Source organism: Scleropages formosus, chromosome 12, assembly GCF_900964775.1.
Source record: "Scleropages formosus chromosome 12, fSclFor1.1, whole genome shotgun sequence".
In the NCBI taxonomy this organism is placed as follows: Eukaryota; Metazoa; Chordata; class Actinopteri; order Osteoglossiformes; family Osteoglossidae; genus Scleropages; species Scleropages formosus.
The window spans coordinates 2,092,400-2,110,135 of NC_041817.1; the positions used below are offsets into that span (position 1 = coordinate 2,092,400).

General features: G+C 43.6%; 2 protein-coding genes across 9 annotated transcripts in view; both read right to left on the bottom strand.

Moving 5' to 3' along the window:
• The window catches only part of fmnl2a (formin-like 2a), a 53,908-nt gene extending 47,627 nt beyond the window's left edge, over positions 1–6,281 (bottom strand). For all 7 annotated transcript variants that reach the window (XM_029256603.1, XM_029256599.1, XM_029256604.1 and 4 more), the window contains exon 1: positions 5,530–6,281. In XM_029256603.1, coding sequence (XP_029112436.1) covers positions 5,530–5,646 — 117 coding nt within the window. In that variant the 5' untranslated portion in view covers positions 5,647–6,281. The remainder of the gene's footprint in view (positions 1–5,529) is intronic.
• A 6,985-nt stretch (positions 6,282–13,266) lies between these two features.
• Positions 13,267–17,736, bottom strand: part of mylka (myosin, light chain kinase a) — a 62,687-nt gene continuing 58,217 nt past the window's right edge. For both annotated transcript variants that reach the window (XM_018741654.2, XM_018741653.2), the window contains 6 exons: positions 17,525–17,648; positions 16,880–17,032; positions 16,457–16,580; positions 15,686–15,779; positions 14,928–15,059; positions 13,267–14,343 (listed from right to left, as the gene is read on the bottom strand). In XM_018741654.2, coding sequence (XP_018597170.2) covers positions 14,099–14,343; positions 14,928–15,059; positions 15,686–15,779; positions 16,457–16,580; positions 16,880–17,032; positions 17,525–17,648 — 872 coding nt within the window. In that variant the 3' untranslated portion in view covers positions 13,267–14,098. The remainder of the gene's footprint in view (positions 14,344–14,927; positions 15,060–15,685; positions 15,780–16,456; positions 16,581–16,879; positions 17,033–17,524; positions 17,649–17,736) is intronic.

Sequence of the window (17,736 nt, forward strand, 5' to 3'; positions counted from 1 at the left end):
GCTGAGAAATCCAACCTGAGCCCAGCACTACTAACTAGTATTCCATCCCACCCATCAGTAGTTATGACGCAGGCACTATGGCAACTGGATCGTGGCTTGGAGACATGTTCCTCTGTGAAGGAGGTTATTAAACGCAAACACTAGCTTACCGTTCTTTCCGAGGTTTTAAATTCAAGTTCTTACGCTTTCACGTTTCGGATGGAATGAGAGCCCCGGACTAATTCCTCACCCCGGAGAGCACATTCCTGCACATTCAATGAGCCACCTATGGTTCCCGCAACAGTCTGACTTAAGAAAACATGTCACCTTAACCACACTGAAGTCTAAAATGAGGGGGAAAAAAAAAAAAATGTGTACGCCACTTTAGTCGGGAGTGGAAAGAAAAGGAGAAAGGAGGGAGAAAAAAAAAAAAAAAAACCAAAAACATGTAGAGATAACACAATCTGAACCATTGACAAAACTCAAAGAAAACAAAAAAAGGATAAATTTTATCTTGTGCCCCACCACTTTAAAGACTACTACATATTTTGTAATGCATAAAAATTAATACGTAGACATGAACTTTGCTTTATGATTGCGATACGACCTTAGATCAATATGTAGTGTACTTTAAAGCGTAATGGCCTAGTGTACACACTGTGCAGTAGCACCGAATGGCACCACACACGCAGTGTGGGAGGTCCCAACACCACCCATAAGCAAATTACTCATATCACACTCCAAAGCCTTGCGTACAAATTTCTGTTTCGACTTCTCCCCACTGGGACGAGACCCCGAGGTTGGCCCAGGACCCGCTGGAGAGATTACATCTCCCAGTTGGCTTGGGATCCCTGGGGTGAGCTGGAGGAAGTTGCATGGGACAGGGACGTCTGGGCCTCTCTGCTCTCCCTATGGATGGATGGACGGACGGACAGACTTCTCCCCATCCAGTAAGAACATTATAAACATTCCAGGTTCCAGCTAAAAGCTCTCAAAATCTAACAAGCTGTAAGCTCCGGAGTATTAACCAGATTACCTGCAGAGACCCATCCAGCCACAAACATTTCTGTCATGAAACCACTCGGTAGCAAATAAAATTATTGCCCTTTTCAGGCATTAGCATTTCTTTCTTGCCAATGATATCTCATTCTGTCACTGACTGGTGCCATCACGCGATATAAAAAGCGCAAGGTTGCCCATTAAAGCAAAATTAATGAAGTCTTGTTTGGGGGGGGGGGAGCACCAAGTAATAGTTTATAACACTGATATTCAAATGTCAGTTTAAATGCCAACGCTAGCCTGGCTCTGATTTATAAACTCGGAGCAGAGAAGTCCATATAAACCATTTACGTAGACCAAGGTTCCTTAAAATGTTAACCCGACGGGCCGGTGTAGGTTCTACACCGGTTTTCATTATCCCGAGGTAACTAATCGCTTGATCGAATCAAGCAAATTAACCTCATTTAAGCTTCTTTTCCACTATAAAAGCCACTAGCTGTTTACGGAAAACCTGTCCATACAAGGGTGAAGCAGGATAAGATTCATAATCGCAATCCACACAAGAGCACTGCGCTAATTGTTTCAGTGCATCTGTTGCGTTCGGGGAGGGGGGGCTCACTTCCTTTGCAGCTCAGACAACACAACATTGGTAAGCCCATAACCTTACTGTCCCACAGTCACACACGGTATCTCTAGTCATTTCGGTGTATTTTCGGTGTATTGAGGGCACAGCTTCGCAAAAACAATTTACATGGAAGAGTGGTCATAAGGTCAGTACTTAAAACTCAATCTCTCTATACACAAAGTATTACAAACTATTCCTGGAACGTATTTCTCTTACACCATCGTCCTGCCGATCCTGGGAGCACAGGGTACTACAGCGAACCAACCCCCTGAAAGGGACGCCAGTTCTTTCCAAGGCGATCTCTCTCACGCACAAAGGACAATTTAGTTTCAATTCACCTGAAACATATATCTTTGGACTGTGGGAGGAAATGCAAACTCTACATAGAATGAGCTGGATTCACACCCATGTCAGAATCCAGAGCGCAGGAGTTGAGAGGTACCAGTGCTGATCAATGCACCACTTCCAATTAGGCTACTTGTTGCCCTTAATTTAAAAGCAAAAAAAAAAAATCTGATCAATCACTTGCCATTATGACCCGATATGCTCCACCTCACCTTTTGAAGACAGGTTCCTTTGCCGAATAGAAAAAAATTAAACACCACGTGTTTTTTTGTGCATATTAGCCTTATCTCATAGTAAAAGGAAAACACCCTACAATATAGTGCAGGACAGGAAGGCTTCTGGCAGCTGGAGCTCCATCACACCCCCCATCACCCCCATCAAAGCCCGTCCCGCAGTCACAGAATTCGGCTTTATGCTCCCCAAATAAATCACAGGTCACGCAAGCCCGGATCTGAAGACTCAATTCTTCTTTGTTGGCATAAACAATGGTGGGTAATTGGCCTTGGCCGTGATGCCGTAACAGGTGAAGTCGTAAGTCACGCAGTCACATGGCTGCCGAGGCAGCTAATGGGGATCCAGTCTCCGGGCATTACTGGCACGCACTGCGGCTTTCGGCCATAAATTAACGCTAAGTGCCGAGATTAACGCACTCGACTTTCCGCCAAGTATTAAGACGTTGCACTGGCAGCCGATGAGACCCTCCAAACTTGCCAGCTACTTTCCGGGCAAAGTTCTCTGCACGGCACATTCTGCTGCATCGGCCTCACATGGAGATTGTGGAGGAAACCCATTTACACTGATCTCACCCAGTCTACTCCGGGTACGGCCCCCTTCCAAGTAGAACACCTTACATTGAGTCTACAGCAATGCCTTGTCGTACAACTGTATACAACTCAAACAGGGCAGACCATGCTGGGACAGCTGGTAGTGTAAAGGCTCAGTACACTCACTCATGCCCTGTAGGCACAGTTGAACAAGATAATTATCTAAATTACTCCAATAAAATACCCAGCTGGACAAACAGGTAAAAAGCTATAGGTTGATGGGGATCATACCATCAACTGAGCAAAGAAATATCAATATCCAGAGGTCTGAGGGACATAATGATTGAAAAGCAGAAATGCAACAAGTGATGGAGACATCATTAGCTGTAATTTATCGTTAAGGACTATTTTTCCGTAGAAACATTTAAAGGCCTTTTCATAAGCCACTTAGCTTACAACCTCACCCATGTGGTTGATATTCCCCTCCAGCAAAGGGCACAACTGTACTTCTCATTCTGCTATTTGAACCTAGGAAATTTTGGGCGCAACCTGTTTCACTCAATCAAAAAAATCCACTCTGATAAACAGAGCTATTGAAAGAGTCAACGTTCCAGAAAGCCTGGTGTTGGAGGGGGAGGAATTCTGTTCGTCAGAAGCAATTCAATTAGAAGAGAGACACAGGACTGGAAGGAAAGTTCTGAGGTCCCTCAGAGCTGTGTGACGACATGCTCCTCACGGGCTTCCTGACTCCTCACTACTCAATGGTTTATGACACATGGCAACTAAGACCCAACAAGAACACTGCAACACACATTAGTGACTCTCCAGTGAGTTCGGAGAAGGTTTGGGGAACCGCGCGCCACACAGTTTATCATCTAGCGCTCAAACCCTGCCCGGGCAATCCATTTTGCAGCCTTAGACTCGGCCTCGACAACTGAGCACATGAGACGCTAGTCTGGTCTCTTGGGAAACGCAAGTCGATAAGATACACGGTCGCTGAAAAGTGTTTTTGGGGCAAACTGAATGAACGAGAACAAGAAGCGTAGAACTAGAAGGGAAACAATCAAGCACAGCAGTAGCCCGCCATAACAAGGACCGAGTGACGCCATGCACACGGCAATGAATAAATAATCACACCGCCAAATCAGTAATCCTATTTTCCAATCCTTTTGTCAAACTCTCAAAAGCTCCATCCAGAGTCACAAGACTCTCCAGCACGCCCTTCTAGTAGCGCCGGCTCGGACCCAACCAGCCAGCCCTTGTTGGAGCATTAGGTCTGTCTACGGGAAGGACTGGCCCACATCGGGTTGACCTTATGAAACCAGACCTTCACAACCTCCCAAGCACGTGAGCCAACGGTCCAAATGAGACAAAGGAGGCACCCAACGTGATGTTCCAGTGGCGCGTCCCAACCGGGTGCACCTTACCCCAGTTCAGCATGGCAGACCTCCGCATACTGATCGAATTCAAAGGAGCATAAATCCATAGCCAGCATAACGCAAGAACAGAAATATCGCCTCTTCGCAATAATCGCGAAATGCACCGCCTCCTCGCAGTGCAGCCATTGCCGATAACGCCGGCGTCAAAATATCCAAGTACTTCTTTTAATCCGTTTCAATCCAAAATACCGCAACGTAAATTTAAACGTGGGAGGATTAACAAACAAACAAACAAACAAACAAACAAACAAACAAACAAACAAACAAACAAACAAACAAACAAACAAACAAACAAACAAACAAACAAACAAACAAACATTTTGCCAGAGAGCTTTGCCAAATGGGTTCTCAAAGTAAACACAGGTGGTGTGGTCCCACACCGGTCTGCAGTGGCAGGTGTGTGTAAACATCCTCACGCATGGACCCAAAGGCAAACAATGAACAACCGAAGCACCTTCTCCCATACTTGAGAGGAAAGGGTTTCCAAGTCAAAACTGCTCCACACCCCCTCCATTACGATTTTTCGACATAAACCTGCGTAAATACCAGGAGGATGCAACGAGAGGCCATCGCGCGAATAAGATGAGCGATACCTCGGTTTACCAAGAACCGACTCGCATCTCTTTACGGCACCGTGACAAGAAAGCCGCTCCATAAAGTTTAATTAGAAATAAAATAAAGCATACGTGCACGTCTCGCGGCGCCCATCCTCGATGCTGAAATAGAGCTTTAACTTTTTTTTGCGTCTTTCTCTTTGTGTTCAGCTGCTGGTCACCCAGGCCTTTATTGTGTCCACTGGTCAAAAGCCACACTACACTTGGGCAGAGCAGAACAAAGATCCGGGATAGGGGGTGGGGTGGGGTGCACCGCACCGGGTGGGATGGGATTTGGCAGCAGCGGTGGTGGGGGGGGTCATTATTTCTCCTGGTGAAATTTCACCTACAACCCTGGGCTAAAGCCCTGGGTGCACGCGGGATCCACGGCGTCAACTCGGACACGGATGCCCCCACACCGCTGCGCACAGGCCACCCGCCGGTGACAGTTTCACTGGAAACCATCATCACGGTAGTACATGGACTGACTGGCAATGGAGATGCGCGTGCAGAAGGAAGGAAGGAAGTACAAAAACCCAACTAAGCCAGCCTGGGGTCTCCTTAATAACCAGAGGGCCACCTGGCTCGGGCTCGCCAGCTTCCCCGCACAAATTAAGGCACGGTGGAAGAAGCCACGTTCGGGAAGTGATGAGGAAGGATCAATGAACGAGTCGTGGTGACAAAAACAACCACAGCACAGGTCAGGACAGGAATGGGATGGCGATGGGATGGAGTTGGGTGGGGTGGGTCGGGCTCCCGAGCGAGTCCCGACCGGGCGCACGTACCAAGACGAGGGCGAAGCGCTCCTCCAGCTCGCTGGGCTCCGGCATGGGCAGCTTCAGGGGCAGGTTGTGAGCCCTGAAGTCCGTGTGCTGGGAATCCACGCTGCCCGCGTTGCCCATGATGATGAGGATGATGATGATCTCTCACACTCTTAGTTTATTCCAGCGCCGATTCGATCAGAACAACAACAACCACCACCACCACCACCACCACCACCGCCGGGATCCAGTGAATCTCAGACAGTTAGACTAGACACAATGGATGGCCAGAGAGAGCGACATGCAGCCAGCCGTTATTGTCCGCGCGCCCACACCCCCAGGCAGGCAGGCTCCGCGCCGCGCGCTCGCGCTCGTGCTCACTCCTCCGCGGGACGCGCGGTCCCAACCCAGCGAAACAAGGGCACGAATCCGAAGCCGCAGCTCGCCCTCGTGTCGCCCGCGGGCATCCTACGAACAACCAGGGGCTTCCTCGTCCTTCTCATTCATGATTCATGGATGTCTGGCGAAGGAGCGACCCCGGTAAGATGCAGATTTTTTAAAAAAAAAAAAAAAAAAAAAGAAAAAAAGAAGAAAAAATTTTAAAAAAATGTGCTTTCTTTATCCGTACGTGGTACAGTTGGTCCGGCAGTCCACGGTGGCTGCGCTCGCGCTGGCTCGCATCGTGCACGTCTGACGGACTCGCGCGCTGTCCCTTCCTAATCCCTTCTAGTGACGACGCGGAACGCAGCGCATCCACACGCAGCACATTGAGAATTCGCAGCCGCACACAATGAGCCCTTTCACTCTGCCCCTATGGGCGTGGCACTATGGTTTGTGACGTCACGATGGGCGGGGTCGTCTCCTCCTGTTGCATGAAGGTTATTGAAGTCTTTCGACTTTATTACTGTAGTCTGTTTTTTGTATTACTGTTGTTGTTGTTGTTGGTGGTGGTGGTGGTGGTGGTAGAAGTGCTGCCCCCAGAATACTCGGTCTCACTGTAACACGCGTTTCACTCACCGATTTGTAAATACCGCGATGAATAACTAGTAGTGCAATTTACATGACGCGAAATTTTTTCAAGCGCTACTTGATTTATCCGTCAATTAATAATAAAACGCGCGTCTGGTCTGGGCTGCTTCGAGCTTTACTACCGAGTTTCACCTTGGGTTTGAGAGTGTAAATAAAATAGGGCAAACAGCTCTGTTTTGAGCTGGTCCATCTATGTGATAAACAGTAGTTTCAAAACATACTACATACTGTATATACAGTCAGTTGTGTTATACAACGATATTTAGGTTCTTAGGGAAAATCGCGTTATCATGGTTATGCCAGTTCAGTTTTATGGGAAAATATCGTTGGGACAGAGCACGTTAAATAAAGTAATCATTCCTTACAGAAAACTCATATCTCGCACCAAAATTTAAATTAGGACAGTGCATATAAAACATAATTTCTTGCAAGTAAACGAAGAAGCACATGATGAAAATACTTATAACAGGCAAGTTGAGTCACTTGTTTCCAAGCAATGAATTTCAAAAATTCAGTTTTTATTTTTTCTGATGAACTGCAATTTTTTTTTTTTTTTTTTTTGCAGTTTGTCAATTTTCTGATATTTATTTCAACTATATCTTGGAGGTTTTACAGAAGCAAACCGTAAAAGTAAATCTCAGACTTCTGTCTTTCTAAGCTTTTATTGTCTCTGCCTTGGGTGTAAAAGTGTGGTATACATGGGGGAGGAGGACATTCCAACACCTGCACCTCATTACTGTAAATATGCATCCGCATCTGATTGCCATGCCTCCCTAACACAAGTGCCTAGTTACTGAAAACAAACATCTAGTTGCCATGGTTCCCAGTTACCTATTTAAACCCCTCCCATATTCACAATGAGAAGTTAAAGAGCACCCAGAGACCACATTTCCGAAGTTAAAGTCCATAATATCAGTTGACCTTCATCCTACCTTCCCATGGACCACTTTCTGGTCCTGTGCTCTTAAAAACAGACCCCACATTTTTTAACGTGTCAAATTATGAAGTACCAGGGAAGTGTCACAGTGTGACTTTGGAGTTGCAAACAACACAAATTACGAATGTTCCTCAATCCAATATGTTTATCTATTCATAGTAAATCCGACATAGCAGAACTAAGACATGCAAAGTTAAGAGGGCCGAGCCAAGTGGAACTTAACCAGGAAGTGGAATAGCGATCACATACTCCAAAAGTCCTATGTATTTGTTTAATACATCAAAGCTTTATGAAAACAAAGAGCATCTATCAGGAATGAAGTGATATATTACATCCTTCTGTTGACAGTCTCTGAAAACAACAGTTGTGTTTCTTTAAAATGTTAAGTGTAGAAAGAAGTAAATGTTTTGAGAACATCTGACTGGGTGGGGTCCTCTCAAGATCTTGTGAGCAGATGACATCAGCGACCAGCAGAGTTCCTGCCAAGACCTTCTCCAGATGTGCGTCTCTTTGGAGAACTCCCTGTGTTGTCTTGGAGGCCTGAGTGACTGGACCCAAGCAGTACAGAATTCTGATCTCATGCAGTTTAACATTACAGGCCCACCCATTCCACATATCTTGTGGTATATATGAATATATCTAGCTTGTCATATCTGAAAATGTAATCCTAAACAACATGTTTAAGCAGTGGGGTAACTTCCAACAGTCAATGAACATGCTTTACTAAAATGCAAGCGTGTTGGTATTAAAATTACAGTTTCATGATATCATTTAATAGGCATGTGAACTTCCCTTCCCACTGATTTAATGACTGCATATAATTAACTTTCCCTGCCAATCATCTACTTTTTCTCTTTTACTTGTTCTCAAGTAAATTTGTGGAGAAATTGTACTTTTTCCAAGTAAATTTTGACATATACTTTTTAGTTTTACTTGAATACAATCGTAATGAAAATGTCTACTTTTACTGTGTTACATTTCTTGTCACCATCCTTTTGTAACTTTTGATTTTTTCACATTTAATGATTTAGTTTTCTATCCTTAAAACTGATAAAGTTGGTCGTTAAGGTGAACCGTGATATCTTCTGTGGATTTCACCAGCAATCATGAGCTGTCAGACAGGCACATATATGGTTAGTAACTAAAATGTTTTAAAAATAAGTATATTTTCTGCATTGTGAGAACTGCAGGCATCCCAGCTATCTTGCAAATTAGCATCTCCTCCCTGACTCCCGCAAGTGATCCAGGGAACACTTCCTTTGTTTGTTGCTGTCTAATGGATATGAAGACAACAGAGTTTCCAAAGCATACTGCCAAGAAACATATCCATTAACGACCTCATTAAGTGTTTGATAATCATGAAGTGATTCATGTGTCTGCATCTAGATCTCTCCATCTGTTGATGTAATGCATTTTTTTTTATTGTTTTCTGAGATGTACATCTCTTAGGAGAAAAGTGTCTGCTAAATGAATAAATGCAAATGTGTTTTACAATGTGCTGAAATCATGGGTTGATGGTTATATTGGTGTTTTACAGTGTTTTAGTGACATCTAGGAAACCGGGAAATGTTTGGGGTTTTCGGATGACCTGGGAACACATTATTATTATTTTTCCCATTTGAAGTAATGGCAAATAGGCTTTCAGTATCCGCACCGTTTCAGGAATTGATTCATTTGGTAAATTGACAGATTGATGTATTGCACTTGGCTAGTCAACCCGCCTCCGTTGCCAATCCAATCCAAGTTTCCTTGGCCCTTGTCTAAGTGACTGCATTACAGCAATGAAAAGCCCACTTGTCATAATAACATCTTTATTACACTTTTCAGACATTTGAACCCTTCCGATTGATTTCCTGTCTGCATATGACTGACTCTTTCTGCCAATCAGATTCAAACCTTTCCTTGACTAAATGACTCTATTACAGAGATCAAAAACCCCACCTGTCATATTATACTGCCCAGTATGGACATGTTTCCAGTTAGTATTGATCTGACAATGCAAACATGCTGCAATTTCCTTATGAAAGATACCATCGGTGGTGGAGGCTCTCAGAACACTGCAGTCGAGCATGACTGAGGAGAACTGTTTTGACTGTATCCTGGGAAAAGGGGTGTTGTGATCTGACTGAGCTGTGGGCTCATCTGGGCCAGTGAGACACTAGAACAGCATCGGTGCGATGGCTTTGAACTGAAAGGGCCCCAGGTGTCCACTGGTGTGCCGCAGAAACAGAAATGGGGTGTGGAGCTCTGGAACATACAGGAAGACATTAATATCATTTCATGCTCTGTCACTAAGTTCCTACAACACGGTGCAGAAAGGCAATTTTTAGATTCATTTGCTTATAATAGAACCCGGGTCATTTCAGGTTATCTTACAGGAATCAGAAAATGACAGACAGTGTATCATAGGAGCAAAAGCTAAATAACTGAATTAAAGTCATGCAGCAAAGCAGACTTTTTATAGCAATATCAGTTTAAAATTTGGATATGTAACAGGTGGTATATAAAATATATTCACATAGTGACATAAAACCCTGAGAGTTACTGGGGGAAAAAATAGCAATACTACTCAATGGAGTTATACACAAATACTCTGGGGGGTGTGGTACATTAGGCTTGGTTGAACACTAAAAGGAAACGTATCCCCCTTGTTATGCCTACAATACGTGTTCATGTGTGTTAGAATCACACATGCGCACAAACGCACAGTAAAGGTGAGAAATTCCATGCAGACAAATTACCTTATTTGAGGGTTTCGGGCGGATCTCAAATGGAGCAGCAATGACAGCAATGCGGAGTCTCCCGTTTGTACTATGGTACGCCAAGTGCAGCAGGGAAACACACCGTTGTCCGCAGAGACAATCCACAGCTGCTCAACATTTAGAGGGTTCAGTAACCCTGGCTGTCCAAAGTAGACTGCACGGAAACAGCCGAACGCCAAGCAGATGCCAACAATAAAAGCACAATTAAATCTCTGTCAGGAGCCTCCCAGATAGACCAACACGCAGATGTTGCTAAATTTGTCCAGAGGACAGCCAAAGAAAGTAGTGTTCTGAGATGAAGTGTGCAGGCGTGAGGGTGAGAGGAAATGTGTGATACACAGAGAGCACATTGTGGTCGGGGCCTGTGAGGATACACAGCGCAGACATACTTGTCCCGCCTTCCCAGACCTACCAGTGGTAGCGTTTTCCGAGGCCACGCGCTGCTTCCTGTCCTGTCTGGAGTCGCAGCATCTCTTAATCTGTCGCTTTGTCATGAGTTAAATTAGAGCAGAGGCCACGCTACACATCTCAAGACAATGGCTTTTGCGTACTCGTAATATTTGAACGTTTGTAAGTTTGCCTTTGTAAGTTATTGCTGGTCATTATATTTGATTAGTCTGGCTTCATAATAACAAAGTAACATTTTTACATTTTATTGTTTCAGAACAAAGATCCATAGGAAAAGTCTGCAAAGGTATGGTAAAGACAATCTGACAAATCCACTGTAACCAAAAAGCAGCACTAGTGACATCTAGTGGACAAGAAGTCTACACGGAACTAAAGAGCACGCAATTATAACAATTAAAAAAAACAGTACCCCCCATTATCCGCGGGTTCACTTTCCGCGGTTTCAGTTACCCGGGGTCATCCGCGGTCCGAAAATGTATAAGTTTTCAATTGCGCACCGTTCTGAGTAGCATGATGAAATATCGCCCGGGAAGTGAATCATCCTTTTGTCCAGCGTATCCACGCTGTATCCTGTTAGTCCTTAGCAGCGTCTCAGTTATCAGATCGACTGTCGTGGTATCGCAGTGCTTATGTTCAAGTACAGTAACCCTTTTTTTAATAATAAAAAAAAAACTTTATTTAAAAAATCTACACTTATGAGGACCTGGGCATTGGTTCTTAGCTTTCTTTCTTCTTCTTCTGTATATATAGGAAAGAACATAGCATATAGGGTTCTGTACTATCCGTGGTTTTAGGCATCCACTGGGGGTCTTGGAAGATATCGCCCACGGATAAAGAGGGACTACTGTACACTAACATAAAAAAGCTCTCTCTCTAGCTGGGCTTGTAATACACACAAATTTGAAGTACTTTCAGAAACCTTATCATATTGTGCCTGGTATGTTTCTGTTACAAATACATTTCTGATTTCACTGATAAAATTGGTACATTTCTGTAAAATTCTTATTTTTGCAATATATTGGAAAAACGTGATTTTTTTAAAAACATATCTTATGAAGAATTAAGGATTTTGCATCAAAAATTGTGTATTTTTGTTAAAAAAAAAACTAAAGTGCTTGAAACATTTATAACAAATGATAACCCATCCAAGGCAGGGTCACGGTGGTCCAGCGCCTATCCCAGAAGCAGGGTACTTCGTCTCTGCGCAGCGTCTCTCTCTCTTGCACGCATGCGCACACACTCACACGCCTAAAGAGAGTAAAGAAAGGTAAGACCTCGCAATCCACCTGAAGCACATGCCACGTTGTTGTCGTGGATGTCCACTGCATATATGAAGAGTGCCAGGATGTTCTGTGCTCCACTTGGGTCCGCTGTCAGAGTTTCAGCGCATCCGTGCGGTAAAGCACACGCTGCCAATGCACACTTAATATACACAGCTACCTCCCATTCTGCAGCAGGATTCAGAATATCAAACACAGAAGTCTCAATGAAAGTGCGGAGTAAAACCCCGTAACGCCGAGGACACGGGAGGCGGACGCTGAGTCCAGAACTTCCCGCGAGAGGAGACCACGCGAAGGCGGGAAAGGGGAGGCCAGCAGGCCCGCGCGCGCTTCGCACAGGAACCGAGGAAGCGACCCTCCGCCACCGCCATTAGCGCGTGGGTAGCGCTGCCGGTGCTGTGTTGGGAGCGGGAGCCCCCTGGTGCTCCTCCGCGGTACTGCCTCCAGGATCCCGACACTCGCAGGCATCGTCGCGCGCCGGAGAACCTGCGTTCTGCTTCAGTTGCAGCTAAATTCTCCGTTCCTTCGGTCTAACTTGGCTCCTGCTGTAAAACGAGTCAGATAGTGAATCTACCAACATTTGCAAGGTGGAGACCTGTAGAGAAGAGGTAATTTGTCAATAAAAAATATTGACAATAAAGCAATAATAATAAGTGCACAAACTGAACGAGTAGTGCTCAGTTTCTCCGTTATCATGTACATTATGCGGTTATAATTCAGTAATTAAGTGATCAGCTTCCGCATGACACATTAAAACCCCAAGACCAAAATAATTAGTTATTTTCTTTTGAGTGGTAAATATGTATGGGTTCTGTATGTGGAACACAGTCAATGGCTCAGTCAGCATTGAACCCCCCCCCCCCCCCCCCCCCACACACACACACACACACACACACACACACACCAACGGAATCCCAGGAGCAGGACCGCAAACCCTGTATGAAACCACCACTATGTTCTCAAACCTACATGCTTCTTTCTTGCCTTAGACCGGATCCATCTGCTGTAACTCTATTTACCAGGCATCAGGTTAAAAACCCAAACACAATGCTTTATTATTGACATTTCAATTCACGGTCTTTTTTTATATTTTTCTTTAAATCTGATAAGTTGCTACTGCAAGGCTAAATTATATTTTGCATTTAGTGTGCAGCGGTACTTGATTTTGCAGTTATCCAACCACATGTCTTTGGAGTGTGGGAGGAAACAGGAGCACAGCTCCACACAGCTGAAACTTGACTTTAACCCATGCTTGAACCCACAGCCCAGTAGCTATGAGGTCCCAGAGCAGGTTAAATATCCAACATCCCTTTGCTAACCTTCCATCAGTGCAATGAAAGCCATATGTTTTTGTGATAAAAAATTTATTCTGAATTGTGGGCAACTACAGTTGTAGCATTCTCATTACTGGACGTCGGAAGTTTTCAGAGATACAGTTTTTGTTAAAAATGAAAGAAATGCAGTGTTATTTGAACTGATCTAATGTATAACAGCAATTCCCAGAGATGGTGCACCACTGCATGCTGAGAAAATTCTAAATTGCTGCAATGACAACATGTTATGGACTGTGTGGTTACGTATCTTCAGAATAAATTCTGAAAGGGACAAAAATTCTGGTATATACTTTATAACATTACTTGCAAAGTGAAATAAAACAAGACACGTGTTTGTCATTTCGTTGGGTTCAGTGACCTTCTTTGATAACATAATTTAAATACCCTTATTACTTTTTAATTCTAAGTGAAACAGCAGGAATGTATGTGACTCATTGGCGGTGATGCTGTGACTATCAACACCTGATATCTGCCATTAAATTTAGGTAGGAGAATGTGTGTGCACAGAAGTAACAAAGGGTGATCCAAGCATCTTTTATCCTATTTGACTTGCACATGGAAGAGAAATATATTTAAATATTTAAAAATTGCCCAAAAATATATAACATGTGCTTTGGCATATAACGAAAATGTTTTATTCAATGACGGAAATATTTTTATTTATTTCTAAATGTACTTTTGATATATGTTTGTTGTATTTTGGGCCATTTTCAAATATTTGCAAATTGTCAGATGCTATATTTTGATATATATTTTTCTTCCATATGAGCTTCCCCAGTAAACAGACTTGGTGCCTAATGGCAGCAGCCGTTAGTCCATTTCAATAGGAATTCGGTGCACTGGTCACTCCTCCTCTTCCTCCTCCTCTTCTTCCTCCTCTGCCATGACCTCCACAATGAGTTCGGCTGTGCAGGTGGCCTCGCCTTCGCTGTTCATGGCCTTGCAGGTGTATTTGGCGTCGTCATCCGCGGATACGTCCGCAATGACCAGGCTGCAGTTCCCGTCCTCATCGTAGTCAATCTGGAAGTGACGAGTCTCCTTTATGGGCTGGTCATCCTTGTACCACACCACCTCTGGGTCAGGGTAGCCTGGGAACACAAATCAGCCGGGACAGAGACCAATGTTATTTCCGGCAAGGGAATGTAATGTCACAATACAAGAGCTATTTCAGTCGAATCCGGCTTGTAACCGAATATCTGAAAACAGATCCCTCATGTATTTGCCATTTCTTTTTGAATTGTGGAAAAATAACGTGGTTTTCTACAAACCTTATAGCGACTTCATCGACAAAAAGTGTGCCTGTTGGTTTTGCAGGTGTGTGTAAATCTTTATGTAATTCTAAAAATGCACCCATTCTTCAAATACACTTCGGCAAAATCCACCTCACTTGTGAGTAGTTTTGTACGAAATAATGTTGGGAAATGCTCCATAAAACCATCCCTGAAGAGCCAGTTACTGGTATTTAGGACAAAAAATGTCTCTTGCTTGAGAAATTTACTGCAAACATACCTATAGCGAATGTAATATAACAAGATGATAATTTCACTGGCTGGACAACTTGTTTGCTTTTTCAGATTCAAATTCATCAGCTATGGATGAAACACAGGCAGCGCGGCAGTGACAGGCATCAGCAGAGATAGAGGCTTTTGGCTCGGCCTTCAAGGGGCTTTACCCTCGATTTTGCAGTCGAATCGGGCGGCACTGCCCTCCACCACCTCCACGTCCTCGATCACTACGCTGAAGGAGGGTTTCACGTGTGGCTGCTCCTCATCCTCAGGAGTCTCCAGCAGATTCCTGGAAACATCTTTTGCACAGCCAGTGCCACACAGAGTAGGAAACACAGTGAGAAACCACACTGAGTTGCTAACTGCGTATATAGCTCTGTGTTTGTGCAGTACGAGACATTTTACAAATAATGGTTAAAAATACAAAATAAATCGAAATGTATAAAATCTAGATATGTATTAAAATACATATGTATATGTATAGATATGTATTTATATAAAAATACATTTCTACATAGAGTTACTGCCTTTGAACCCAAAGGTCACAGATTCGATCCCCACCCCTTGTTGTAATACTCTTGAGCAAGGTACTTGCCCTAAATTGCTCCAGTAAAATTACTCAGCTGTATAAACAGGTAAATAATTGTCACCTTAACATTGTAAGGCGTCAGATAAATGTACATGTCTTTTACATAAGATGACAGCAGCACATGCAATATGCTGATTATGTACAGTTATGTACCACTGGTCTCCCCTGAATTGCAAATGTGCAGAGTTCTCAGTTATTTTCCACTAGGAATGGCAAGAACTTTCAGGGTGGCATTAATACAAGAAGCACTCAAGTCAACCTCCATTAATGCCTTTGTTAAAAAAAAAAGATTTGAAATCTCGCCATGAAAGAAAAAGAAAAAAATTGCCATGGTACCTTCGATTGATGAGTTACCCTTCTTTGCACTAACACCTGCTAGCATGGCCATGGACGAGAGTCTACCAATGGCTCGAACTGCATGTCCTGTTTTCTGAAAAAGAAAAAAACAAACAAAACATTTTTCATTTTGAGTCTGCAGGCCAAACACAGACTCTCACTGAATAGATTATTTGTTCCACCTTTCTAGTATGCTCAAAATATTTAATGGATTCAGGACTAAAATGACCTGTAGTGCTTTTTTTATAGCTGTAGTGCACATTGAGCATTGAACAGAAGTTTATTTCATTATTCTCAGCTGTATAGTTTGGGAACCCAAAAAAATTCCGAGGACTGAAAAACAGGAGCGGTGGTGGACGTGCAGCCAATTCAAAGAAATGACCAACAGGGATCCAGCCCTTGGGTGCTCATTGCACATGAGCACAGTAAACCCATAGGGTGCCCTCAAGCTGGTGGTTTCTACAGTAAGCTTGATGCTCTAAGCAGCACCCTTCCCTCTTGCATGGTCCCAGCTGAACTGTAAGGCGATAAGAATTCAGAGTCAATGAATCAGAAAAGAACACGCTGACTGCGCTTTGCCTCTGGGTGGATCTGAAGGTGCTGTGTTTTGCCGAAAACAAGAAGCACCATATAAGACATAACTGAACTGGGAGTAAAGAGCCTTATTTCTTAATGTCCTCTGCTTTAGCGTTTCTTTATCATCTTATATTCACACACAAAGCAAAGCCAGCCAGGTTGTTTACTTCTCCTTCGGGTCACATGGTTTCCTACCTGCCACTTCCTCCTCAAGATGTATTTCTTCATTCTCTCCTTGGACAGCTTCTTGGCCTCCATGTTCTTTGTGTCCTGTTTCAGCCATGGATGTTCAAGGCATTCGGTGCACGTCAGCCGTGCTCTGATGAGATTGGACAAAAAAGCAGAAAAACCTCTTTGCAGAAGCACCGAGTGATCAGAAGGAGTTGGATCGTAAAGCTTGATCAACCCTTCCAAAATAGCAGCCTTATCAGGAAAGCACTCTTTACCCACAAGAATAGCACTACACTCCATAACAACAGCTTTCTGCTATACATTCATGGTGTAAATTTAAAATATATGAACAATTCAGAGTCTACATCAAGTTCCTACTGATTCAACAGAAGCTGTAGCAGCTGAACACGCAGAAACATTTTTTGTGTGTGTGAGACCATGGCTCACTTCATGTCTTTCTTCAAAAGGCTGCTGATGAAGTTTTTGGCCTCATCTGAAATCTCATCGAAGGCCTCATCCTCAAAATCCCAGGTGGCCGAGGTGACGTTGGACAGCGTCTCGTTGTCGTTGTCCCCCATGAAGGGGGATAGCCCACTGACCCTGGGGACAGCGTGATTCACTGTTACACTCCACAGTCCCACCAGCTGCAAGATACACACTTCAAAGGCAGTCACTGTTTGGATTTGGAAAAGTTCTCTGCAGTGCTGCCAAAGACATAGTAAACATTAAATACCACACATTTCGAACTCATCCATGAAAAGAAACCAGGGCAGATGTTTCTTTGCATATGAAAGACATGCCTGATTACAAGTCACCTTACATCACTCAAGCAATAAAAAAATGAATTTCTTGCAAAGATGTGAGGTAACAGAAGGCAAATTTGTGGTGCAGCAGCTATAACAAGAACTAAGAATAATGCAATTCATGTGGTGCACAAGTGATGTTGACAGTTGTCAAAACTATGTGATAATCTGAAAGATAATTCAGGTGTTTTTGGCACAGAAATCAAAGTTTTTTTGTGTTTAAAATAAAGGCACTAGAACACACTTTTTTTGTTGCACTAAAAAGATGCCAATGGCCTTCTTCACTTACAGGATATAGCAGATTACTCCTATGCTCCACATATCTGTCGGGTAGCTGATTGGTTCATAATTGATCACTTCTGGGGCCACGAATTCCGGTGTTCCAAACAGAACTTTCAGGGATCCTGCATTTTCTGTGGATACACATGAATACAGCAATAAGTTTTTAGGTTTTTCCTAGGAGAGACCACCTTTGTCTGATGAAATAGTACAAAAATGATT